The sequence below is a fragment of the Ipomoea triloba genome, chromosome 7 (genome assembly GCF_003576645.1).
Source record: "Ipomoea triloba cultivar NCNSP0323 chromosome 7, ASM357664v1".
Lineage (NCBI taxonomy): Eukaryota > Viridiplantae > Streptophyta > Magnoliopsida > Solanales > Convolvulaceae > Ipomoea > Ipomoea triloba.
In genome coordinates, this window is record NC_044922.1 from 27,402,912 (window position 1) to 27,428,951 (window position 26,040).

General features: G+C 37.0%; 5 protein-coding genes and 1 long non-coding RNA gene across 8 annotated transcripts; 2 read left to right on the plus strand and 4 right to left on the minus strand.

The window, feature by feature from the left end:
- Positions 1-444: 444 nt before the first annotated feature.
- Positions 445-3,012, minus strand: LOC116025126 (methyltransferase-like protein 7A). The gene is made up of 6 exons (XM_031266228.1): positions 2,550-3,012; positions 1,908-2,003; positions 1,603-1,818; positions 1,225-1,321; positions 1,008-1,070; positions 445-852 (listed from the first exon to the last, which is right to left on the minus strand). The coding sequence occupies exons 1-6, from the start codon at positions 2,799-2,801 to the stop codon at positions 659-661; spliced, it is 918 nt and encodes a 305-aa protein (XP_031122088.1). The 5' UTR covers positions 2,802-3,012; the 3' UTR covers positions 445-658.
- A 612-nt stretch (positions 3,013-3,624) lies between these two features.
- On the minus strand, positions 3,625-6,122 carry LOC116025130. Of its 3 annotated transcripts, XM_031266234.1 has the most exons (8): positions 5,977-6,111; positions 5,548-5,667; positions 4,912-5,062; positions 4,701-4,763; positions 4,562-4,609; positions 4,413-4,466; positions 4,031-4,094; positions 3,625-3,928 (listed from the first exon to the last, which is right to left on the minus strand). In XM_031266234.1, the coding sequence occupies exons 3-8, from the start codon at positions 5,050-5,052 to the stop codon at positions 3,819-3,821; spliced, it is 480 nt and encodes a 159-aa protein (XP_031122094.1). In that variant the 5' UTR covers positions 5,053-5,062; positions 5,548-5,667; positions 5,977-6,111; the 3' UTR covers positions 3,625-3,818. The 3 variants fall into 3 exon arrangements, with proteins under 3 accessions (XP_031122094.1, XP_031122095.1, XP_031122093.1); XM_031266235.1 differs by lacking the exon at positions 5,548-5,667 and having other exon boundaries at positions 4,413-4,463; positions 5,977-6,122; XM_031266233.1 differs by lacking the exon at positions 5,548-5,667 and having other exon boundaries at positions 5,977-6,121.
- A 182-nt stretch (positions 6,123-6,304) lies between these two features.
- LOC116024455 lies at positions 6,305-10,305 on the minus strand. Its single transcript, XM_031265349.1, has 3 exons — positions 10,049-10,305; positions 7,052-7,143; positions 6,305-6,968 (listed from the first exon to the last, which is right to left on the minus strand). Exons 1-3 carry the CDS (start codon positions 10,303-10,305, stop codon positions 6,949-6,951), a joined length of 369 nt encoding a protein of 122 aa, XP_031121209.1. The 3' UTR covers positions 6,305-6,948.
- LOC116024454 lies at positions 6,393-6,734 on the minus strand. Its single transcript, XM_031265348.1, has one exon. It carries the CDS (start codon positions 6,732-6,734, stop codon positions 6,393-6,395), a length of 342 nt encoding a protein of 113 aa, XP_031121208.1.
- A 3,018-nt stretch (positions 10,306-13,323) lies between the features above and the next one.
- Positions 13,324-16,421, plus strand: LOC116025133 (casparian strip membrane protein 2-like). Its single transcript, XM_031266237.1, has 3 exons — positions 13,324-13,575; positions 15,338-15,461; positions 16,203-16,421. The coding sequence occupies exons 1-3, from the start codon at positions 13,367-13,369 to the stop codon at positions 16,419-16,421; spliced, it is 552 nt and encodes a 183-aa protein (XP_031122097.1). The 5' UTR covers positions 13,324-13,366.
- Positions 16,422-22,107: 5,686 nt separating this feature from the next.
- LOC116025134 lies at positions 22,108-23,837 on the plus strand. The gene is made up of 4 exons (XR_004099593.1): positions 22,108-22,235; positions 22,395-22,448; positions 22,551-22,641; positions 23,580-23,837. It is a non-coding gene; the product is annotated as an uncharacterized LOC116025134 (long non-coding RNA).
- The last annotated feature ends 2,203 nt before the right edge of the window (positions 23,838-26,040 follow it).

Below are 26,040 nucleotides of genomic sequence, written 5' to 3' on the forward strand. Positions count from 1 at the left end.
TCCCTACCCTTTTGTTTGGGGAATTGGGATTTTCAGGAATTATAAAAAAAAAAAAAAAAGGAATTTATTGTCAACAAAATACAATAAAACAATGAAAATGTGGCAAAATAATTTGTAATTTTTGTATTAAATGTGGTTCTTCAAAAATAATAATAAAAAAAAATGCGTTGAATCTTCCTAGCACAATTTACTTATTGTGTGTGGTTTACACACATCATCTAGTAACGGTTGAGGGTTTTTATCGCCATCCAAAACATACTACATAACATCAAGGTGGAATAATTTTTTTTTTTGGTGAAAACATCAGGGAGGAATATTGTTGTCAAGTTACTCCAGTACACTTTGTTATCAAGATAAGTCGAATGCATTGACAGTTCAGTTTGTTACAGGGGTAAAGTTTGGGAATAATGATTTGGAATCGAGTCTTGGCTAATTGTGCAATAGTTGTGCGCAATAAGCAAGAAGTCTAGCCTCTATGTTCAACTGAGTTACCATGATACAAGCCACCTAAATTAGGCAACACTGATTTTATTGTTCTAAAGAAAATAGCAAATAATTTTTTCTTTTTTTGGTTCAATGCCCACTTTATTGTATTATCAAGATTGGAGAAATACATAGAAACAGTCAAGAAATGGCTGCAAACAAAGTAAGATTGAATCTACTTGTGAGCTACACCATAGACATGGGGATTTATGAGTGAAGCAGAAGATAAGGAAACTTGATGAATATCAACCCCTGAAAACCCTGCATCTGCAATACTCTTCCCAGTTTTCCTAGTGAGATGACACCCATCTGCCACAAACTGCTGCAAAGGATCAAGCAAACCTTGTACAAACCTATGCAGTGTTCCATCTGTCGAGCGAATTCATCGCCCAAACGGGGAGTACTGAAGTTAGCGAAAGCGACAGAAAGAAAGAACAAAAACGAAAACAAAAACGAAGTTTTTTTTTTTTTAGTACTATTGACTCTGTTACAATGTAACAGACCAGCAGTCATCTGTTGTTTACCTTGTGCAGCGACGTGTTCTACAAACACAAAAATGCCGCCTGGCTTGAGCACCCGCCTCACCTCTGCACAAGACGGTTAATGTATGTATATCAGCATGGAATGAACCGGTTAAATTTCTTAAAACGCGAATTTGCAGATACTATAGATGTATTGTGCAGCTTGTGGATTTACTAGAATACGATAACGAAGGGCAAAGAAGTTCGTGTTATCGTGTACCCTGCAGTGTCAAATCGACATCTTTAACGGAACATAACATGAGGGTCCCAACAACAGCATCCACAGAAGCATCACCAAGAGGCAAGGCCTCTGAAACCTGCAATATGTTATGCATTCAGCTGAATTCAATTTCCAAATTTTCGATTTTAAGGTAAAATCTACACACCCATATATATTTCATCATATCCTCCATTTTAAGCCCTTCTCTAGCCACAAAACCAGACCTTTCAGACCATTATATCAACACATTTCTTCACCAAAACGAAATTTTAAGGTCAAGATTTTACGTCTACAGATAGTTACTCCTATTATGTTTTCAGCAAGCCAAAGAAAGCTATCTTGTCTTGTAATACAAGGACGGGTAGGGCAGATACATACCGCTTGCATAAATTTGAAATTGTCGGGTGGAAGGCCAGCCGCTTCTGCTGCCGCCTGTGCATACTTCTCCATCTTCCGGTTTGGATCTATGCCATAAACAAAGTCCATATCGCCTGAGTAATACTTAAGATTGGGACCGGTCCCAATGCCAATTTCCAAAACGCTCTTCGCTTGCCCTCTCAAATTAGCAAAAAGTTCAGACTTGTAAGCTGCAATCTGGAAGTAAAAGGAGAGACCATCAACCAAATACAGAATAGCAAAACAATCAAATGAGTTTCTATCATCTGTAAAACGTTAAAACCAACCTCTGCCTCGTAAGCTTTTGAGAATGTGTTCATCGCCCACGCATAAAACTCTTCATACCAATCTGCCCTTGGAGGGTGAACCCTATTCAACATTTCCTGCTCATAGTATCAGTCAGGCATACACTCATACAGCTTATGGGCTATGGCAGCTCAAACTCAACTACTTTCTTAAACTTCGATTCTTTGCTCTTGTTAAGAGTCCCATATTGAAAATAAGAGAGAAACATATGAGTTTATAAAGTCATGAGTTAAACTAAGTGATTAAATTCAGTCTTTTCGCGTGGTTTGGTCATATGCATTATAGCCCAGTTGAATAACCTTAATCCAATCTTAGATCTTAGATTATAATAACATAGTATAGTATCAAAGCTTGTTCGGTCGGTCCACTTTGTGTATCTGGTGTTGCAATCCGGACCCATACCTAAAATTAGAGTCTTTGCAAAGATTTTTCACTCAAGATTGAATTCACTGCACACCCTACAAATTCTTGAACATGTATCACTACTGGATGCAGAAATCAAGAAAATTTACCCCAAATACACACCAAAATTCGCCTAATGTTCAGAGGAAAGTAAATTTCTTCAACATTTGATATCAAGATTCATGGCATCTGAGCAAGAGAAGAGTTAGATTTTATCAAACCTTGGGGTCATTGGAGGTTGAATCAGAAGCACCAGAAGCACGAATGGGCAAGAGAGCCGCCCCGCCTGCTCCCAGAAACCGCCTTCTGCTGCAGCAAAAGCAGAATCCATTGCTTTCCTGCGAGTCCTTGTGCGTTTGCCTGAGGATTGGAGCCATTTTTGGAGCTATTTTCTCATTTGCTGATGAACTTGTTGCAGGAATTGAGGGAATGATGGGATTCAGTGAGGAGAAACAGCGTGTGGGGAGAACCATGCCTGCAAAACTGCAGAATTTGCCAGTGTTCTTTCTCTTCTGGGCAGATTCTTGGAAGATAGATATAGACAAGCAGACAACTTTTGTCTCCCCAAAAAAAATCTTTCTGCCCCTAGTTAAGATTCAAAGGATTTATGTGATTTCTTTGATTTTCTGACATGATGGGCTGATGGAAACTTCATTTTGACTAAAGTATATAGTTCAATTCAACACGGGATAATGTTAAAAATACTAAGTTCTGTGTGCTTCTGGAAATCAGAGTGCTATGGAGGCTTATCATATGTACTTTGTTTGACATTTTGATGCCAACATATGACCATGGAAAAAAGCTTTTATGGTCAAGTTAGCTCTTAGTTGACTCGATCACTCTAAAATCATTCTATTGAGAATGTTGAGTCATTAAGAGGCCTTGATCAATTAGGATGATAAAGATCCCTTGTGCGCAATGCATATTTGTAAGGAGTGGAAACCTAAGACTGACGGAACAACTCGTGATTTACCTCATTCAATGACTCTTATGATTAGTCTAGTATAAGTTGACGGGGCAACCCAAACTGTTAATTTTGTAACCACAAAGTTTCGAATTCAACTCCTAGTGGGAGCGACATATTAGCCTTCTTGGTTTGACTGTTGATTTTGTAACTACAAAGTTTCAAATTCGACTCCTAGTGGGAGCGACATATTGGTCTTCCTGGTTTGAGCCAGTTAATTATAGACAACCTAAACTGGTTTACCTTCTTGTGATCTTTTATCAACTAAATCACACAATAGAATATACCACACTTTCAAATAGTGGCTGCAGCCTGCAGGTTTCCTCGGTCACTCAAAAGAAAAAGACAGGTTTTATTATCAGATTCATTAAATAATAATAATACATCCATGAGGACTCAATGTAGAGGGAACTAAATATGACTGAAGCCACAAGGCACAGTTCCTCACACTACATAGCATGGTGGTTTACAGAAGCACAAAAATTTGCTTCAGAGATTATTCTAAGTGCTGGTGTTCACCAGATCATTAGCTCTGCTCGTTCTGGACCTCGGTGTGACTTGTGCTCTCGTTGCTAGCATCTGGTGTCCCGCTTTTCTCCTCAGACTCATCATCGGGTTTGCTATTTCCACCATCCGCTGAGCAAAGAGGCAAGAGAGCGTAATCTTAGATTGTAAATTGAAACTAGCCAGGAAACAAATTGCGTAGGAACATCCACTCGTGTTTTCAGGTTTGCGTACCTTCATCATCATCAGCAGGGACGGATGCTGAAAGCCTTGTACGGACTTGCTGGTGCGGTGTGGGCTGCATTTAACAATATTCAAATCAGAAAAGCCATCTCGTTTACTAGTTCTGTTTAGAATCATGTTGCCCGTTATTTGTTTTGCATTCCGTTTTCAACATAACACTATAAAAGGTAATCTATGTGAATAACAATTAACAAGGTTTTAATTAGTTCAATAGTCTATCGAGCTTCACTTCACAGCTAAACTAACTATTCAAGAACGTGCATTTTCCCTGAGAATCATGGAACAATATGTCAAAAGTATCGTGTTTGTGTGCGAGTGTTTTTACTTCAGTCGGGGGGTGGGGGTTGTGTGGGAAGCACAAAACAAAACGTACTTCCAATTTCGGACGAAGTGCCTCTGCAGGTCCTTTGCTCTTCTGGGCTCCCTGCTGTAAGAATAATCGACAAGCCAAACACGATCAAACGTACTAAAATTCCAAAACCAGAGACATCTACAACAATAAGCTCGGATGTATTCATGTACCTTTCCTAATGCCCAATCAGCAGAATCGAAAAAAGCACGTTCGTGGTCCTGTGAATAATGCAGTAGTTTGCAAGTGAGATCGGGGGAACTGAATCTAAAGCATTCACGAAGAAATCAAAGGCCATGGAACGATAATCACCTTGGATATCAAGGGCGGCTTTTTTGCTAGTAATCCTCCATACTTTTTCTTTATTACTTCCTCCTGGGTAAAACCAATTAAACATAATCATAACCCCCGATTTCACTATAAAAATCAGAATGTCAAAGTTCCAATAGTAATTTGGACACACACAATTATTTTTCCAAGTCAAAAGACTCAAAACATAGTACCAAGCCATAATTCTACATACCTCCTTCGGCTTCTTAGGATTTTCTTGTAATTCAGAAATCTTTGGATCATTCACGGATGAATTTCCATCCACCTGAGATCGCTGTGAATCATCAACGGGTTCATGTTCTTTGACATTCTCATCATTGCTCGAGTTCAACATGTTGTGTATTCTAGACAGGAATACAAGAACATAACTTATTTCATATCAGTTACCATCTAGAATTCAATCAATCAATCTGTATCTATATGATCAAATGCATGAGAAATTGCACACACAAATAATTGCTCAACCAAGATGACATTATCCAAAGCCTACAACTCAACAGAACAAATGTGTGTAACAGGTGGAGCCCACCTTGTCACCCTAGCCGACAAAGTATCATAAGAAGGCAAACCAGTTTAAGCTAGTCGACCAAGGACTCTAAGGAGGTAAACCAGCCTAGACTAGCCGACAAAGTACTATAAGGAGGCAAACCAGTCTAGGCTAGCCGCCAAAGTACTTCAAGGAGGTAAACCAGCCAAGGCTAGCCTAGAAAGTACTATCAGGAGGGCAAACCAGTCTAGGCTAAAGAGGTAGGCTAGCCGGCAAATGACTACAAAAAGGTAAACCAGGTTACGATAAGCTAAAACCAAGAAAGCCAATACACAATCTTACAGGGAGTCAAACTTGGAAACTTGTGATTACCAAACTGGGTTGCCCCCAAATCAATAGCTTCTGACAATACTAAAGAACCAGATCATTCTTTCAATTGAAGCCATATTCTGAAATTGGAACCTAACAACATATGGGCAGGTGATAAGTGATAAAAGATAAACAACAGACATACCAATCCATGGTAATTAGCTAGATAGTTAAGATATCAACATCATCAAGCATCAAATTACTGAGATACAAATTTAGAGTTTCTTGATCTGTTATGAGTTAATCTGAACAAATGTATTGCACCACAAGAGAAACAATAAAATCTTCCATAATAAAATCAAAATCCCATAATCCCAAGAATTCAAGTTCCACATGTATCAGAAGAAAGAAGAGAACTTTAAAGTGCAACTGATAGTAAAAATAAATAAATAAATAAAATACCTTTACAGGAAAGGAAGAATTCTCTGGAGGGCTTTGAAGAGTTTGGTGGAGAGTGAAGAAATGAGAGAGAGGAAGATAAAGTTACCAGAAATGAAACTGGTAAGCTACTGGAAATATGGAGTTAGGAGATGATGAAGAGGAATCAAAAAAAAGTTTGCGTTTTTGTTACACAAATGGAATTTGGGCCGACCAAACTGCATTCTTGATATCTCCGAAACATCCTCTGAGTGGATTAGGTAGTAGTTTTGTATTTATGGGCTTTTCTAATGTTCATGGTAGGTAAGGCCCATGGCCCCTTCAGTGGAGAAATTATTACGGAGTATTATTATTTTTTTTTGAAGAAGAAAACTTTCAATTAAAACTTAAATCATGCAGTACAGCAGAAGAAATAAAAAGTGGACTGGTGTCTATCCAAGTCACACTCGTACTAAGAAAAAAGCATAGCTAGCGAGCAAATGAGCAACAACATTTGCATCTCTGCGAACATGACAAAACTTAACATTCTGAAAACTCGAAAGTAAAACAGTAATATCATCAAGAAGCAATCCGAAAGGAGATAAATTCGGGGTATGCAGGCTGCGAACCAAAACTTCAGCATCCGTCTCCACTATAATACTGTCCCATTGAGTATTCTTTAGCCAACTTAAGGCCTCACGAACCGCAAGAACTTCGGCCTCCCTGGGAAGAGCGGGTCCCGGTCTTGAAAGAGATTGAGTAGCCACAAAATAACCATCATGATCTCGAAGAATCCACCCCATGCCAATATATGATTTGCCCCGTAATGAACAGAGGCGTCGACGTTGAGCTTTAGAGTACCAATACCAGGCCTAACCCATTGCTCTCGCACAGTGTAAACCAGAATTATGCAGATTGTTTGGTAACTTCTAAACAGACCTCCATTCCCTTAGATAAGCCAGTGACTGCTTCACAACGAGCTGTGGGGTAGTGTAAATCTCATTCCAAATTTTTTGATTACGAGCAGTCCAAATACCCTAACACACAGTGATAAAATGAGTCATTTCATGCTTAGTAAGATTATCAAACTTGTCCTTCAACCAAGCCATTAAATCCATACCCATCGAACAGCCCCAAGCCATTCCATACGCAAGCCAAACTTGATTCGCAAAGGGGCAGTCCGCAAATACGTGAAAAATAGTCTCCCCCAACCTGCCACATAAAGCACATAATCCATCACATGAGACACAACGAGCTTGCAACAGATCTTTGGTAGGCAATGTAAAAGAGCACAGATTCCAGAAAAAACATTTTATCTTTGGACGTAAGAAATAATTCCACATAACCGTCCAACCACTCCATCGAGCTACCAAACATTCCCCCATTAAAAAACGATATGCACTCTGAACTGAATATAACCCATTAATCTCCCCAGTCCAATAGAGACAGTCAGGCTGTTTAGTGAGTGGAATAGGAAGGCTAAGAATTAACATCCTATCACGATCACAAAACAGATCATTCAAAATATCCACATCCCAAGAAGTGTGATCTAAATTCATAAGAGATTGAGGGGTGACATGTTAAAGATGATTATAATTTGGGGTTTCAATGAAAGGGCATGTTGCATCAGGTAACCACGGATCATCCCACACATGAATAATTCTACCGTTCCCAAGTCTCTAACGAAGTCCCTCCCTTAAACCACTTGTAGCCTCCCACACACTTCTCCAGACATAGGACGGACGGCTACCTAGCCTAGCTTCAAGAAAAGAGTTGACAGGATAGTATTTTGCCTTAAAAACACGCGTAACAAGAGCCTCATGTCTAGTAAAAAAAGCCCACCCCTGCTTCCCTAAGAGAGCTAAATTCATTGTGTGCAGTCTTCGGAATCTCATTCCTCCCATAGACTTTGGTTTACAGAGGTCTGCCCACCCCCTCCAACGAATGCCCTTCCTACCCTCCCTCGCCTCACACCCCCACCAATAAGAGTTCATAAGACGCTCCAACTCCTCACAAAGACCCTTTGGCAACATAAAGACCTGCATTGCATAATTAGGAATGGATTGCAAAACAGTTTTAAGGAGAATTTCCCGACCAGCCCTCGAAAGAAAACGATTACCCCAATGGCCAATCTTAGTTTTAATTAGATCCTTTATCCATCCCAAAACATCCATCTTTCGACGCCCAATTAAACCAGGTAAACCCAAGTAATCCCCCCCCCCCCCAAAAGCAGTTTGTCTAACGCCCATTTCAGAACAAAGAATATCCTTATCTACCCAATCCAAAGTAGGCCCAAAGCTCATAACTGATTTATCAAAATTCACAACCTGGCCAGTGGCAGCCCCAAAAAGCTTCAAAACATCATTAACAGTACCCGCCTCTCTATAGGTAGCTCTAAAGACAAGGATTATATCATCAGCAAAACCATAAGTGACTAATCCCCGGGGCATGACGAGCAATAGGAACCCCCGTAAGATTACCCAGCTCTTCTTGCACATGAAGCATATTACTCAAACCCTCAATTACAAGCAGGAACAAATATGGTGACAGAGGATCACCCTGACGCAAACCTCTTGTAGGGATGACAAGCCCCTAAGCTTCCCCTTCTAATAAAACATGATAATTAACAGTGCTAAAACAAGAGTGCATAATTTTGACCCAAGGAGCAGAAAAACCCATATGCAACATGACATACTCAACAAAACCCCATTCGACTCTATCAAAAGCTTTACTCATAACAAGCTTTAAGGCAACATATTTATCAGGGGAACTGGAACTGCGACAATGCAGGAAATGAATCACCTCCGAAGCTAACAGAACATTGTCAACAATTGAACGACCCGGCACAAAAGCACTTTGACACTCTAAAATTAAACCCCCCATAACACTCTTTAACCGGGTAGCAAGGACCTTAGCTAGAATTCTATAGAGAACATTACAAAGGGCAATTGGGCGAAGGTCTCCCATCTGAACAGGCTGTTTGATTTTTGGAATGAGGGCTATGTGAGTATTGTTTAGGCCAGTAGGTAACTCCCCATTAGAGACCACAGAATTGAACAGAGAAACCATCAGAGAAACCCCCCCCCCCCCTTTCAAAAGTTCCCAGTACTCTTGATAGAAGCCTGGTGTTAGACCATCAGGGCCCGGAGACTTATCCGGGTACATTGAAAAAAGAGCAGTGCGAATTTCATCCACTGTCACTACCCTCATAAGATCCCGATTCTGGTTTTCCGACACCCTACCCTGAATACAAGAAAGAACCGGACTCACATCACCAGGAATTGAAAAAAACAGATCCCGAAAATAAGACACAGCCACACCCGCCACCTGCCGTCTGCCCTCAACCCAATCCCCAACCAAATTTTTCAACCGGTGAATAGAATTCCTACGCTGGCGTTGACGAGCTAAAGTATGGAAATAATGAGTATTCATGTCTCCCTCTCGTAACCAAAATTGTTTTGCCCGTTGTTGCCAAAAGGTATTTTGATCTTTTAGTAATTGAAGATAGGTTTTTTGAGCATTTTGATAGTCCCGCATACTTCTAGCATCAGACTTGGCCTTTGTTTTATCCATAATACCCCGACTAGCTTCTAAAAGCCACCTAGTCTCCCTCTTACGACGCCGACCCTAGTTTTTCAAAGACTCCCCACATACTGAAATTTTCTCTAAAATATCCAAGTCCGAAGCACCACCCCAAATCCTCTCAACAATGTCACGACAATGCCCCTCTCATAACCACTCATTTTCGAAACGAAAGCAACGGATGGGCTTAGATTGTGGGTTACATGCTGGAATTAAAAGAAGGGGAAGGTGGTCACTACCCCCACAAGAAATGGATTCCCCCCGAGCATCCCTGAACAAATCCACCCACCCATCAGAACATAGAATTCGGTCCAGCTTTTCCTGGACCCAATCAGTCGAGCCTCTACCCCGCTCCTAAGTGAAATGACATCCCGAAAAAGGAAAATTGAACAAACCACTATCCCGAATTACATCCCTAAACCCATGCATTAGATGAACAGGGTGGGGAACCCTCCCCAATTTATCACTAGGGTCCAACAAATCATTGAAGTCCCCCATCACCACCCAAGGGAGAGAAGATAAGGAAGAGATATACCTTAGCAAATCCCAGGAGTGATGTCTCCGAGAACGGTCTAGGTAGCCGTAGAAACCAGTGTATCGCCATTCTGGGAGGCCAACAGCGAACCGAATAATTGCATCGATATGTTGTTGAGCATATCCCGTGATACGCAACTCTATATCATCTGACCACAGGAGAGCCAAGCCCCCGCTTCTCCCCACCGCATCCACACTCAAAGCGTTTGTGTAACCCAATTTGTTTCGCAAACCAGTCAACCGTGTTGTACCACACATAGTCTCACATAAAAAGATGACCTTGGGCCTATGTAAACGGACTAGGTCCGTAAGAACATGAACCGTCGCAGGCGGGCCAAGCCCACGACAGTTCCAAGCTAGAAGACTCATAGGACTTGGCAGGCCTGCATCGCAGTACCCGCCCCAATAGAAGATGATTCAGATTGGACTTCCATCATACTTGGGCCAACATCCAATCCAGGCCCAGTAGTAACTTCATCAAGGCCCACAACCCGACGACGTTTAGGATCAATAAAACTACTCCCTCCTTTCATTACCTTCTTTATTCTCATTGAAGGTCGCATTGAAAGCACCCCCCACGACGGGCTGAGGGATATCATTAACAACATTAATATCCACATTTACTTTCATTGATTGCATTCCACTAATTGAGCCGTTACACTCCAAAATTTGTTCGTTGGAATCACCAGATGGACTTTTCGAATGCTCAGTAACCAACCAGCGATTAACCGGCGGCATGTTCGAACGGCCTCCGGCACGAAGGTCCGGTCCGAATAGTTGCTCGCCCCCAACCATTGGCACCCCAAAAACAGTCAGGCAGTATCTACCGGAATGACCAATAATTCCACAAGCAAAGCAGAAATTTGGTAATCGCTCGTACTTCAACTGGACCCAAAACCACTCCCCGCCTGGTTTCTTCATTTTCATGGTCTTCTTAAGGGGTTTAGTGATGTTAATACGCACCCTGATTCTCAAAAAGGTCTTCCATAGCCCATCAAAATTGGTAGGATCAGCTGATATGAAAGTGCCAATGTATCCACCAATAACCTTCGCCACTTTTTCAGAAATAAACCCCACCGGTAGTTGATGAACCTGTATCCAGAAAACAGCCGTATCCAATGCTACTGTCGCTGGATTATCGTCCGGCCGAAGGCGCTCAAGAACAACCAAATTTTGGTCGAAAGACCAAGGGCCATCATCAACAGCCCTGAGAAGATCCTGCTCATGATAAAACTGGAAAAGAAAGCGACCTTGACCAATTTCTCGTATACTAACACCTTGCCGAGGACGCCACACACTAGAGATGACATCTCGAAAAATCGGAAAACGAACAGAGCGTTCAGTAACAACACGCCCAACCGCAGCGAAACGCATATCAACAGAGGAAACATCACCTTCATCCAGCCCAATTATCAAACCGTCGTTTTCCTCCTCAATAGCTAGCGCTGCACATGCATCCTCAAGAATAGTAGCCATCAGAGGAATGCTTTCCATAAGATTGAGAACCAAACTCGAGAAGAACAGAGAACCAAAGCGAAAGGCTGAAAAAACAGGGAGAACCCTAGAGAGAAAACTCGTAAAAGACAAGAGGAAAAAACTTAAAGGTCTTGTAACTAATAAGCACAAACAACAAATGTAAACAACCTTCCCTTCTAGCTTTTTCAAATTGTTATTTGTGGAGAAATTATCTTGTAGACCATAATAAAAAGTACATTTTTAATATACTAAAAGTACATTATTCGTGTACTGAATACACATTATACAAAATAATATATTTTCAGTACTCAAATAATATATTTTCTCTGAACAATATAATGTAAATTTTTAATATACTTAAAGTACATTATTTGTGTATTGAATGTACATTATTTGATAGTATGGTACTATGGTTCACACAGCTGTGTGTACCATGGTCGACACAATAATGATGGCCCTTTTTTGTGTACTGTTGATGGATTTGCATTTGAATCTCTTATTTGAGTTGAAATCTTACATTTAAGTTCTATATTGCAAAGTATAATAAGTGTTATTCTTGAGCGTTCTTAGCTTGCATTGATCAACTATGACTAATATTGACTAGTTTATTTTCTTGTGATTCTTTGTCAGCTACTATTACAAAGTGAATTTCATTCAAAACACACATTTAAGTATCGACAATAACATTTTTTTATATATAAAAAGTTTCTATGAACTTGACTAGTAGACAATGATGCCTATCCAACATGAGGATTTTATATAGACATATATAATAAATACATATAGAGCAGGTAGAAAGTTAGATATTCAATTGTAGGTACGACCTTGGGCTATAGAGTTACATCACAAGATGACATGCAGCACGTTGGATGAAGGGTATTCTTAACACGTAAAAAATGGTGTTTACTTTATTAATTAGACGCTAGCAAAACTACCTAACATCCCACCTTAATCACTTCCCATTGGTGAATATATTTATACCTAGGAATTGAATGAATATATAGGTCCAAATGAGACTACTATAATAGTTTGACAAATTAATGTGTGGTTAGAAATTCGTCAATTATCAAATTAAACAAAAAAAAAAAAAAGATTAGTGACGTCTTTTGCTGGTAGTAGTGTTATTGATCACTTTCAACCCTAATTATAAAAATAATAATAAACATTTTTCTAGACTTTAAAGTGGTCGAAATTTCAATTTTTAACTACAAACACTAAGTTTCTAATTCAAAATTGAGATTATTGTATCATTACCCACCCTTGAGAAGTTGATGTCCATTGTGGTTCACTATAGATAACTCACATTGCGGACTTTTATTGACACCAGGTAGGAAGTCATTTTCTCCATTGAACGACTTCATCACTTTGGACCTTAATTATCAAGTACCAAAAAGTAACCATTTCCTATGTCGCCACCAAACGAGCATATATACAACTTCACTTTGGATAGTTTTCACTCCGAACTCTTCTAGTTTCTCTTTAAATCTTATCAAGCACCATGTAAGATCTATTCTAGGTAGCATTCGCCCATTCCCTTCTATGTACCAGACTCTCAATGAACCACCAAATTATATGTCACTTAAGTTAAGACTTTAACTCTACAACCCACAATCTTTTGTTGATCAAGCTGATGTGGGACTATACCAAGTAGCTTTTTCATACCCAACAATGATTGTTCTATATATATATGTGTGTATTTTGCAACCCTTTGTTCTAATTATAGCATACTACATATCTCTAGGAAAAATATCAGAGTGGTTTCAATAGCTACCCTGCAGGATTATTGAAGCTAGGGCAAACTGGTTGCCGGAGCTAGCAAAATACGTACGTACGACGTACAAGCATGAAGGCCGACGGTGCAACCGAGGGCAGCGGTGGAGAAGCGTCAAGAGGGGCAAGGGGAATCTCCATAATGGACCTGATTTTACGAGTAGTCGCCATTGTTGGAAGCTTGGGAAGTGCAGTGGCAATGGGGACGACAGACCAAACACTTCCCTTCATCATCCAATCCTTCCGGTTTGAGGCTCAATATGATGATTTTCATACATTTAAGTAAGTCCAATAATAATTCTTTGATTTACTGAAAACCAAGCCCCATAATAGTTCTCTATTATTCATGAATTAAAACTTAAATATATGAATTAAATTTTAAATTTCGGTCGAATTCGAACTTGATTATATATATATATATTATATATATTATATATATATATATATATATATATATATATATATATATATATATATATATATATATAATTAAGGAAAATGCTTCTTACTCTTCATGAATTCTGATCTCCTCCTATATTACCTTGTTGATGTGGAATTTATTCATTGGATGCCCATAAATTGACTGACTCTACCACTAATTTAGAATAATAGTTAATAATCAAACCAATCAAATGATGTCATATCATGAGGGAAAGAGTGTAGATGGAAAAATGAGAGGTATATATATAGGATTGCGTTCAAATGAGAACGCACCGCCCAGGAGAGAACTGCGGACCAATCGCCGCGCGTCACGTGTCCAGATGTAGTTGCACTTAAGGTTATAACTAGGTGCATTTAGGTGCATGAATGTTAACAAGGTAAATTACTTGCATTTGTAAGTGAAATAGGTGCACAAGTGCATGTAAAATGTATTATATGTGCAAGTAAAATGTATATTGAGCATCAATACTAAGTGCACCTAACGTTATAACTAGTTGCACCTAATGGTATAATTAGTGTCATCTAGTTGCATAAATGTTAGCAAGGTAAATTACATGCACTTGTAAGTGAAAATATGTGCACTTGTATGTGATTTTACTTGCACTTTTTACTTGCAACTGTACACCAACTACTTGCACTTATAACACATTTACTTGCGCCAAAGTTCGAGATATTTACGAAAATGCCACCGCGTCGTTTTTTTAAAATTACATCTGATTCGTTGATTTGGACACGTGGACGGCTGTGAATCGTTCTCATTTCTCTCCTGGGCACCCGTTCTCATTGGAGCGCGCCCATATATATATATATATATATATATTACTTATAATTAATGGTTGAGTATTTAGTAAAAAAAACACGTCAATTTTATAATTATTCTAAACTTTTAAATTTGTAATATTTATAAAATAGCTTGTAATATTTATAAAATTGATCCTAGGCCACCCATTCTCCTCTTATTTTTCAGCATCTCTCATTTGTTGATCCACCCAAATAGATAGATCAATCAACCCTTACTCTTTTTTCTTTTTTTTTTTCCGAAGAGTATGTTCTCAACTTAACCCTCCCATATATTAAGAAGGTTCCAAATGAGAACACGGTCCTCATATAAAAAGTGAGGATTGATCACAACCGCTCATCAGGGTTTACCAATGAGTGATATTTTAGTATATATAAAAAAAAAACATGATCAATTTCATAATTATTGTAAACTTTCAAAGTTACAATATTTATAAAATTTACCCCACCATTTTTTCTCCTCATTTTTCAGCAAGACTCCACCGTTTACCCAAATTGATGTAACAGATCAAATTTTCACTTATGTTTTAGTTAGAAGCATGTTCTCACTTGAACTATCCCTTAAAACGTGAGGACTACTTGCAACTTATCATTGAAGAAAAGAAATGCCTTTGATGTTAGTTCTTTTGTTAAGATATCGGCTAGTTGGTGTTCGCTAAAAATGAATTGCACTTGAATAGTATTGTTACGAACCAAATTTCGAACAAAATGATAGTCTATTTTTGCGAAAAGATTAGATTAAACATTGCAACTGATAAAATTTTGTAACCATATTTTTGTTGTTTCCGTGCATGCATTACAAAAGGCTGTTCGTGATCGTGAGCGCCATTGTCTGTGGCTACCTTGCTCTTTCACTCCCACTTTCCATTTTCCACATTCTAAGGACCAAAGCAGAAAAGAGCAGGATCTTGCTTATATTTTTGGATACGGTAATAAATTAAGGAGAAAATAGCGTTTTTCGTCTCTATATTTATACAAAATAATGTTTTCGGTCGGTCTGTGTTGAGTTTTGCCGTAAGTATTACTAACCCGACCTCCAATTTTTTTTATTAGGGGCAGTTTTGGGTTTTTTTTTTTTTAAGGTGGTGGTTTTGGTTCATCCATTTGTTAACGGAAACTTTAATGGGTTAGAACTGCAAATTATGATTTTGTCCCTATATTGACTAACAAGATCTACAAGTGCACTGCAAATTTGATAGAGTTCAATGATGTACATAAGTATTATTAATTAACCCTCCATTTTTTTTCACTAGGGATATGCTCGATCCTCTTTTCACGAGGTGGCAATTTTGGTTTCTCGATTTGTAAATAGAAACTTTAATGGTTTAAAATTGTAAATTATGATTTTGTCCCTATGTTACCTAACAAGATCCATGTGTGCAGGAATACAAATTTGACAAAGCCCAAGGTTCTCCGATTCTTGGCGAAGGTCCAAAACTGACACCTTATAAAAAAATTGAAGGGCGGGCCATAAAAATTAAAAAAAAAAAAAACAAAACAAAAAAAAAACCCTATTTTCTCTGAATCAAATTGAACTTAGCCCTGCCCTTTTATCTTTCATCATATACTTATGGATCTGAGATTAAACAAAGATGCATTGATTATTCTTGGTATTGTCTATTTATGTGCCACTACTAACATGTATTGTTGAAACATTTGATCTGTGGAAGATGATGATGGGTCTTCTCACAGCAGGAGCATCCTCAGCAGCAGGCATAGTATACCTTGCACACAATGGCAATTCCTCTGCAAACTGGCCTGCAATATGCCAACCATTTCAAGACTTCTGCAGGAGAACTTCTGCCTCTTTAATTGGATCATTTGTCGCCATTGTTATGCTTCTTCTGCTCGTCCTGCTGTCATCCATTGCCCTACACAGAAGCCATTAGAGGACTGCTGAAGATTACTCACTCAAAACTCTCTGTGTTTTGTGTTCAATTCTCATCAGTCTGATCTGTTTTTTGGAGAAACAACTGAGGTTGCTTCACTTGCTTGTGTGTAACATTGCATGCTGTAGTTTTTTTTTTTTTTTTGGATGGGGAAGGAAACACGTAGTCATTACTTAGAAGTGTATTTTGTTCTTATGTAATTACCTGCAAACTATATATCACGTGAAAGATAAAGTACACTAGAATGTGCAATGCGTTCGACTGAGGGGGTGTTATTATTAGTAATAATCTAACTGGGAACATTGTAATTTTTGTATGTGCATGGTTTCAGAGTTGCAGTATTATAACAACCTAGCAGAACTATATTGGATGAGAGAAAAGAAGAGAAGATTACCAGAAATATGGAGCTCAGTATACTTGTGGGTGAGAAGTCTCACTTAAGACTTGTTTTAAGCAAAAAGTGAAGGTTCAATCTTTGCTACAAACATTGCGGGTTTAGGTTTAGGTTGGATTCCTTGTGCGTAAAAGTTTACAGATTGGTGTTGAGTCTTGAAGTTAGATTGGCTAGATATGCCTCATGAGCCCAGCGATGAGTTCATAGGGTTCAGGATATAGTCAAGCAAATTGTTAATCTATCCAACTAAGGGTAGGGGGTTTGATTCATATGAAGAATAAGGCATATTAAAGGCGATGAGTTCATAGGGTTCAGGATATAGTCAAACAAATTGTTAATCTATCCAACTAAGGGTAGGGGGTTTGATTCATATGAAGAATAAGGCATATTAAAGACTTTGTGGTTAGGTTTTTTCCGAGCTAAATCTGGATTAGGATGATATAGTGGTGGACTACCAAATGCCATATACCACCAACAAAAGAAAGAAAGAAAGAAAGAAAGAGATTCTACACTTTTCTTAATTTTTCACCTTGATCAACTTAGACGGACGGATGAGATTAATTTATACATTTTACTTAGGTATTATTTTAACTTGAAACTACCCCTATTGCCTAGCTATTTTATGGACTAATTCACATGTGTTCTATGTTTACTTGTTATGCCATGGAAATAAAAAATGTATTACTCGAAAAATTTTAACGAGCCAAATGCTCTAATAACTTTTTAAGAAATTCAATGGTCATGTTTCTTAAGTAATATCAAACACGTTTATTACTTTTTCACCGCAAACACATCCCCTAAAATTATTTCCTTCGAAATTTAATTGGCAATTAGTTTAACATGTAACTTTTGTATGTGCATGGGGTTGCAGTAATATTATTTCACCGAAAACATAGCAATTACATTTACTGTATAGGGAAAACAAGCAAGGTAGCAGAACTATGCAGGATTGGGAGTTCTTGGTGAAACTGTGAGCTTGAGTCCATGAGCCATGGACAAAACTGTCATCATTCTATACTCAACTGAATGGCCTTCAACCAGCTTGAACTTAAAGAATCTGCACAGAATTGCAAGTGCCATCTTCATTTGCAGATAAGCTGAGTCCTTTCCCAGGCATATTCTTGGCCCAGCCTGCAGCAAAAAAGAAAAAAAAATGTCAAATTTTCTGGGATTTCTTGAAGTTTTTAGAGTCATCTTTTTGGGGAATAGTTTTCTTGGATGACGAGGGGAACTCACAGTCACTACCCAAAGGTGCGCATTGAGTAAGTCCCGCCTTATGATCCTAGCTTACAAAGGACAACAAGGAGGCAGACAAGCCTAGGTTGTGCATGGCTGATCGTAGGGGTGGGCATATTTTGGGTTCGATCAACCCAATATTTAATCGGATTTGACCACATTTTTTGAATGTTCGGTTATAAAATCCAATCAGACCTGAATTCACCCGAGTATAAAATAGCTTAAATCAATTTACAGGGCGTTTGGTTGGGAGGAGGGAATTATAGGGGAAAAGAATTGTAATTCGGTGGAATTGCAATTCAATGAATAAAATAGGAATTGAAATTACAGTGTTTGGTATGCAGAAATAGGAGTACAGGAAATTGAAAGGTAAGATGCGACGAAATGACTAAAATGCTCTTATGTTGTGGTAGATGTTGTAGTAATAATAATAATAATAATAATAATAATAATAATTCTTTCAAATAATAATAATAATAATAAGAATAAGTATAATAATAATAATAATAATAATTCTTTGAAATTTTTTTTTAAAAAAAAGACAGAGTATTGGAGGAGGGGCAAAATTGTCTTTACATCAACAAATTGCCCCTCCTCCCTACCGAATAGCAATTCATCATTTGGAGGGAATTGCAATTCCCTCCAACCAAACACTGTAGTTTGGGAATTCACTGCAATTCCCTAGCTCCAAACTACATCCAACCAAACAGGCCATTAGGTATTGAGCGTAGGATTTTTATTTCAAACCCTACCCAATACCCCAACAACATAAAATGTCGACTTCCAATAATTGACAAGTATTATTAAGTTAGATTTTATACTGAATTTTTTTTCCTATTTTTATATCCAGATTGCAATGTCTTGATATAATTACTTGCAACTTTACCCATGTTTCTCTTTGGCCTGTTCATAGGTTTATATAATATCTATACTAACTTTTTTATTTCAAGTTAGTGAGAGATTATGAAATGCATTTTCTGATGCTCTAGTAAAATTCAATTATACTTTTAATTTAATTGATTTTATAAATTAACACTAATATACTATTTTCTGCCTTATGTAATGTAAAGAATTGTAAGAACATATCCTAAAATTCAATTTATGTATGTTAAGTAATGGTGAAATAAATATGGTGCAAGATATCTATTTATATTTCTGATGAATTTTATTTATCTTTACTCCATATAAGGGATAATACCATACTTGTATTACTAACTTCATAGCAGAACAACAGTCTTTTAGTACAATTACAAAATTAGATGCCTACTATACCCTTAAATATATTTACATTTCTAACTGTAAAGCAATACCGTATATCTTTTATCCATCTTGCAGAATAATTATCTAAAGATCTCTGCAAAAAGATAGTTAAAAAAGCATAAGCACTGTCCAACCTAAAATCAGATTAGTGTAAAAGAAACTTATTTGAAGAAAACATAGCCTTAACCCTGTATACCAATACACACACTACCTTTGTTTTGCTTCTTAATAACAAATAAGAAAATTCAAGAAAAACAAAAACAAAAAAATTAAACTTCTGGTACCTCTTCATCATGAAAAATGAATTCTTTGCTTTTGTTTCTTGTTCTTCCACGAATTTTAGTGATTTCATAGGTTCTAACCAACCAAAGTGTGATTGTTTTTCTTTTGTGGATAGGGCTAATCTAACTCGAAAGCAGGTATTGAGGAGGCATTTCGGACTGAATTCACCAAAATTTTTGAGGACCTTTCGTTTGTGCAATTGCAGTTGTGATTTTACATGTATTTATAATGATTTCAGTCTGTATATTTAGTTCAAATCTGATTGAAAGACAACGTACACATTAATTGTTTATTATGAATGTTTAGTGGAGACTGAACAGGCCATTAAATCGTGCGGCTGTGGGGATTCTCCCATCACTATTAAACACGTGATTATTAACTCCCATTCTAAACTAATGAACCGTCCTAATTAATGTAAGAATTTAGCAATAAGAATAGTTTTCAAGCAACCTTTCAAGTTTCAAGGCATTTAAATATCAGTTTCAAGACAAAAAAGAAAATTAAAATGTTTTTCCTCAAAAAAGAAAATTAAAATGTTTGGCCCTAATTACTTCCTTCACTCAAAACACAGCGTTTTTGTTTGGGATTTGTGTCATCCACTTATAGCGCAAGGACTCGTCGGTGGCGTCAGGCTTAATTACTTTTCAAAAAGCCACGCATCTCTTTTACGTCGTAAACAACTACGTCCGAAGCACACACTATTAGAATCCCGCGTCTTCTTCCTGTTGACAGTGCCGCCTCAACTCCATCCCACCCCGGCGTCCAGTATTGATATGCCACAAACTACGTATTGTGAAGAGAGTCCATCAATAAACAATTTTTATTGGAGTCAAATTTAGAAATTTGTAGTTACTAAGTCAATTGTTAGATCAACTTAACTTATAATTTTATATCATCGGAGACAACCCGAGTAGAGTTGATTGGACAGTTAATTAGCTTGCTAACCACAAGGTTCCAAGTTTGATTACCTATTGAGCCTTTTGGATTAGGCCCGTCAACTATAGACAACATAAGTTCGTTGAGCTCTTGTAGTCTTTTACTGAATAGGATCACAAGGAAAGTTTCACTTATAAAGTACATTTAGTTAGTGGTTAAAAATCCTCTCGTAAATCAAAGTATTAGATTCCCTACTATTGTTACATGTGCACTTAGAGCCTCCCCATTTGTGGTTTTTGCAGTCTTTTTGTCCATGTAGAAGAGAGAAATTACTATGATTGTCTTGCAAGAACTAAGGTTTTTGTGGGTCCTATCGGAAAGAAATGATAGAAGAGAGTTGCAGATGTCCAGCGGGCAGGCAGGCGGGTGAACTGCTTTGATTTTTTTTATTTTTTATTTTTTTTCGTTAGATTTTGATTTTGCTTTTTATTTTTTTTTCTCTCTTTTTTCTTTTATTCTTTCCCCTCTCTTTCCTATATGGCCGGTAAAAACCAATACTAAAATTCAAGCTAATGATGATACTCGTATAGCTCTTTCGTGATGAATTGTGATAATTGGATTGGCATAAATGAGTGATTAATTCGCCATTAAGACACTCTATTGCTATCTAGTATATGAAGATAAGGCGCTTTATAGTATCCTGATAATGCCTTTAGTCATTTAGTCCATGCCGAGTTGAGTTTTAATAATTAGATTGAGATCACTTATTGGGAACCACCATTTGAGACATTGGATTAATATGTTAGAACTAAACCATAATACATACGAAGTAATTTATTTGGACTAGTTTAGATCTATTATCACACTGTGTTTTGCATCCATGAAAAAAGATTAATATAATTAATTTGTTTTAGGTGATGGGAAAAATTTGTCGTCATTATCAAATTTTACACTAGAGTTAACTCTGTTCTTATATAATTGTAGTCCGCACTAGATAACATGATTTACTTCAATAAGTAACTTCTGTGCATTATATTTAAACTTTTAACTTGTGCTTTTAACTTGTATCAAGTATCATAGTATAATTACCATTATTGGAATTCATATATTATGAACTTTCACAATAAACTATTTTGTTGTTTGTTGTAGGGGGTTCTGACTTCTGATTAGCAGACAAATGAGTACCAGCAGATCACTGGATCAATATTTTGCTTAGTTCTGGATCAATACAATCTTATTTCACTAAGCTTTGTTTAGTTTGTCTCTTTTAGTAATTGTAAATTTGTAATTAATTAGGTAATGTATTTTGCCCTTTTGGGTTGTGGTTCAGTGTATTTATTTTTCAGCATATTTTATTTTTTAGATTTATTTTAAAATTTTGGGTTTATTTATTGTTCTGCATATTTTACGGAGTATCTTTTAGATTGGTTTTTAAATTTTGGATTTGTTTTCAGAATTTTCTTAGATATAAATTTTCAAAAATTTTAAAGTTTTTAAAACAATAGTAAAATTTCGGGTTCCTGAACCCGACCCGACCCAAACCGAACCCGGTCGCTGGTCGTTCTTCTTCAAAGATCGCAGCCGGGTGTTCAGGTAAGTCGCTGATTTTTATATTATTTATTTTTAATATATTTTAGAAAATTTTCAGTTTATTTTAAATTAGATGTATTCTATATTGGTTCCTCTTCTGGTCGTCGTTTCCTCGCCACCGCTTGGGTGGTCGCTGCTTCATAGGTCGATTGCCACTGCTACTGCTACTGCTACGGGTTCGTAATTGCTAATCCCTTTTACTCTAAATCTCAATTCCTAATTCCTAATTTCATAAATTCCTATTTCCATTTGTCTAATAGAAAAGCATACTTGTTGGTACTAGATTGCTTATCTACTAATCTTGCTGCAATTGTTTTGTATGTTGCCTTTTGTAGGCATTATTGTGTTTTTAATTGTTGTGTCGTCCCTCATTACTCGAATTAGAAGAGGTAAGTTCTCTCCAACCTTTGTTTAATTCTCATTAACTAAACAACTTCTTGTTCACTACAAAGTACGTTTTATATCGTTTGTTGTGCCTTCTATGGATGCAGGTTGGAATCAGAACTCACACCCAATGAACAACTGAAAGTAGAAGCAGAAGGGGTGATGCAGCAGTTAATGACAATGGTTCAATATATTGCTGTGAGTATTATGTCCTTGATTTCAAGTTCCTTCTACTTTTTGCCCTTTTAAAAGAGCTTGAAGGATAAAACTTGAGCTGTAGAAAGGTGGAATGTAGGATGGTGATTGGCTGAAAAGATAAATGACTATTGAAAAGGGATGCATCGATTGGTTGATTTGAAAATGGCATGAATATGTGAGATGTATATTTAGAGTGATGGGTGCTGAGGGATGCAATTATTATTGCCATTTGAGCAGAGAGTGCTCAAAGCAACTGATAGACTGTAAGGCAGATTTGATGCTAGCAGAAATTCTGCATTATCTCTAGCAAACTAATGTTTCAAAATCAGAGAAACATGTATTTTGCTTAGTCTAGTATATACCAAAGGAGTACATATGAAATTGACCATTCATGACTAGGTAGATCACTTGAGCTTTTATCAATTATGTAGAAGCATAAAAAGTACTAAGTAATGTTAGGTAACTTTTAGAAGCTTAAAGAATAATTCAATAATCCAAATAAAGAGCACTTGGTGTCTTTCCTTGAGTCCACCTTATTTGTTCTTTCCCCGTCTTACGGTGTATCTATTATGCTCTAAAGATAAATAACTTGTTAAGTAATAATGTAATTAGAAATTACATTAATCTCTGTTCTCTTCAATCAGCTGAACATTGATGTAAGAGTTGCCACGTTTCTGTTTTCATGTTTTCTCAAGTCAAGTAACTATAGCTTTGTGTTATCTGATTTTGGTGTAGGAGAAACTTTATAATTGGCTATGTACATGTTTGCTTTGTTTTCAGTTTCTTCTTACTCTTATTGGATATGGTTCCTCATACTTTGCTCATGTTCTGGCTCTTGCTTTAGACTAAATTGCTTCACCTTAGTGTCTACGTTGGGCTACATTTGTAATCTAAATATACATGTTTCTATTGCTTCTTTTTATTTTTTATTTTTGAAGATGAGGGAGAAAACAAAGTGATTGGCTGAAGAACAGGCACACATTTTTGAGATTAAACTGGAGCTAACCGGGTGATTGACTAAATGATGAAACACAAGCTGATGAAAATGAAGTACTTTATGTTTTTTTTTTGGGAAAACGGCGCTTTTGGCCCCTCAATTGTTTTAATTTTAGAGATTTAGTCCCTCTCAATTGATTTGAACAAATTTGATCCTTTAGTTGTTCATAATAGATCACATTTGATCCCTTGATGTTATATAATTCTTTTTTTTTTAATAATTTCTTTTTATGAAGGTTATATTTGTCTATTCCTTTAAACAATTCAACTTTCTTCTCCTTCTTCTTAATTGGGTTTGCTAGAACTATGAGGAAGACTGCTTGAGAAAGCCAAGAGCGAAACCCATTATTAAAGCAGTTGAGGGAGAAGGGATCTGTTGTTTCTCACACTTAAGTTTTCCTTTTCCATTGTCAATCCCATTAGCAATCATAGATTCAGGCATAGTTGTTTTATAATTTGATGAAAGAACTGTTGACCCCATTTTTTTTATCCCTAATTATACAGAAATTGGTCCTAATAATGACTACAGAAATTATCAACTCATCAAATGTTTAGTAATCTAGTTATCTTGTGCCTTGGAGGTATCCCAATTCTAGTTCTTATGTTTGCACCCACTATCTTTATATCTTCAACAGAATAGATGCCAGAGGCCAGAAGCGAGCGGTGGCGCCGATGAAGAGTGAGGCAACGAAAAAAATTGACTGGCATGAGATTAGAACTAACGACATAGTTGGCCGATACTCACAGCCAGCCACCAGAACTCGGCGTTCCCCCGGTCTCCCTTCTCCTTTTCCATCTTACCATCTTTGAGTGCATTTACTTCATTTGGCAAAATTCATTTTATTTCAAATAGTGCATCTATTATCTATATACCATTTTCTTGTGCAAATTCCTTTGTTTTGTTGCTCATAGCCGAAGCATTCTCCATGTTTCAAGCTCAGACTCATATGATTTTAGCTTTATAAGCTCATAATCATTTACCCTGGGCCATGGCTTCTTGACAACTCACTAAGCAGATAGAGAAGAAAGTTGAATTGTTAAAGAGAATGGACAAATATAACCTTCATGAAAATAAATTATTAAAAAAAATTAATTATATAACATCAAGGGATCAAATGTGATCTATTATGAACAACTAAAGGATCAAATTTGTTCAAATCAATTGAGAGGGACTAAATCTCTAAAATTAAAACAATTGAGGGGCCAANTTGGCCCCTCAATTGTTTTAATTTTAGAGATTTAGTCCCTCTCAATTGATTTGAACAAATTTGATCCTTTAGTTGTTCATAATAGATCACATTTGATCCCTTGATGTTATATAATTAATTTTTTTTAATAATTTATTTTCATGAAGGTTATATTTGTCCATTCTCTTTAACAATTCAACTTTCTTCTCTATCTGCTTAGTGAGTTGTCAAGAAGCCATGGCCCAGGGTAAATGATTATGAGCTTATAAAGCTAAAATCATATGAGTCTGAGCTTGAAACATGGAGAATGCTTCGGCTATGAGCAACAAAACAAAGGAATTTGCACAAGAAAATGGTATATAGATAATAGATGCACTATTTGAAATAAAATGAATTTTGCCAAATGAAGTAAATGCACTCAAAGATGGTAAGATGGAAAAGGAGAAGGGAGACCGGGGGAACGCCGAGTTCTGGTGGCTGGCTGTGAGTATCGGCCAACTATGTCGTTAGTTCTAATCTCATGCCAGTCAATTTTTTTCGTTGCCTCACTCTTCATCGGCGCCACCGCTCGCTTCTGGCCTCTGGCATCTATTCTGTTGAAGATATAAAGATAGTGGGTGCAAACATAAGAACTAGAATTGGGATACCTCCAAGGCACAAGATAACTAGATTACTAAACATTTGATGAGTTGATAATTTCTGTAGTCATTATTAGGACCAATTTCTGTATAATTAGGGATAAAAAAAATGGGGTCAACAGTTCTTTCATCAAATTATAAAACAACTATGCCTGAATCTATGATTGCTAATGGGATTGACAATGGAAAAGGAAAACTTAAGTGTGAGAAACAACAGATCCCTTCTCCCTCAACTGCTTTAATAATGGGTTTCGCTCTTGGCTTTCTCAAGCAGTCTTCCTCATAGTTCTAGCAAACCCAATTAAGAAGAAGGAGAAGAAAGTTGAATTGTTTAAAGGAATAGACAAATATAACCTTCATAAAAAGAAATTATTAAAAAAAAAAGAATTATATAACATCAAGGGATCAAATGTGATCTATTATGAACAACTAAAGGATCAAATTTGTTCAAATCAATTGAGAGGGACTAAATCTCTAAAATTAAAACAATTGAGGGGCCAATAGTGCCGTTTTCCCTTCTTTTTTTTTTTTTTTTTGACTTTTTTGTGTGTATGGCAATAGTACATTGATTAAATATT

Bases quoted from the DNA above. Each gene is read 5' to 3' on its own strand.
- LOC116025126 (XM_031266228.1), bottom strand. From the start codon at position 2,801: ATGGTTCTCCCCACACGCTGTTTCTCCTCACTGAATCCCATCATTCCC. The intron at 1,071-1,224 runs GTACACGATAAC...CGTCTTGTGCAG, and splicing joins TGTCGATTTGACACTGCAGG to AGGTGAGGCGGGTGCTCAAG. The intron at 853-1,007 runs GTAAACAACAGA...TTCGCTCGACAG, and splicing joins AGAACACGTCGCTGCACAAG to ATGGAACACTGCATAGGTTT.
- LOC116025130 (XM_031266233.1), bottom strand. From the start codon at position 5,052: ATGTTGAACTCGAGCAATGATGAGAATGTCAAAGAACATGAACCCGTT. The intron at 4,764-4,911 runs GTATGTAGAATT...GGTTTTACCCAG, and splicing joins ATCCTAAGAAGCCGAAGGAG to GAGGAAGTAATAAAGAAAAA. The intron at 4,610-4,700 runs GTGATTATCGTT...CATTATTCACAG, and splicing joins AGCCGCCCTTGATATCCAAG to GACCACGAACGTGCTTTTTT.
- LOC116024454 (XM_031265348.1), bottom strand. From the start codon at position 6,734: ATGGGGTGGATTCTTCGAGATCATGATGGTTATTTTGTGGCTACTCAA.
- LOC116024455 (XM_031265349.1), bottom strand. From the start codon at position 10,305: ATGTGTGGTACAACACGGTTGACTGGTTTGCGAAACAAATTGGGTTAC. The intron at 7,144-10,048 runs GTATATCTCTTC...TTTATGTGGCAG, and splicing joins CACTCCTGGGATTTGCTAAG to GTTGGGGGAGACTATTTTTC. The intron at 6,969-7,051 runs GTATGGATTTAA...ACTGTGTGTTAG, and splicing joins GGCTTGGGGCTGTTCGATGG to GGTATTTGGACTGCTCGTAA.
- LOC116025133 (XM_031266237.1), top strand. From the start codon at position 13,367: ATGAAGGCCGACGGTGCAACCGAGGGCAGCGGTGGAGAAGCGTCAAGA. The intron at 13,576-15,337 runs GTAAGTCCAATA...GCATTACAAAAG, and splicing joins GATGATTTTCATACATTTAA to GCTGTTCGTGATCGTGAGCG. The intron at 15,462-16,202 runs GTAATAAATTAA...GATCTGTGGAAG, and splicing joins TGCTTATATTTTTGGATACG to ATGATGATGGGTCTTCTCAC.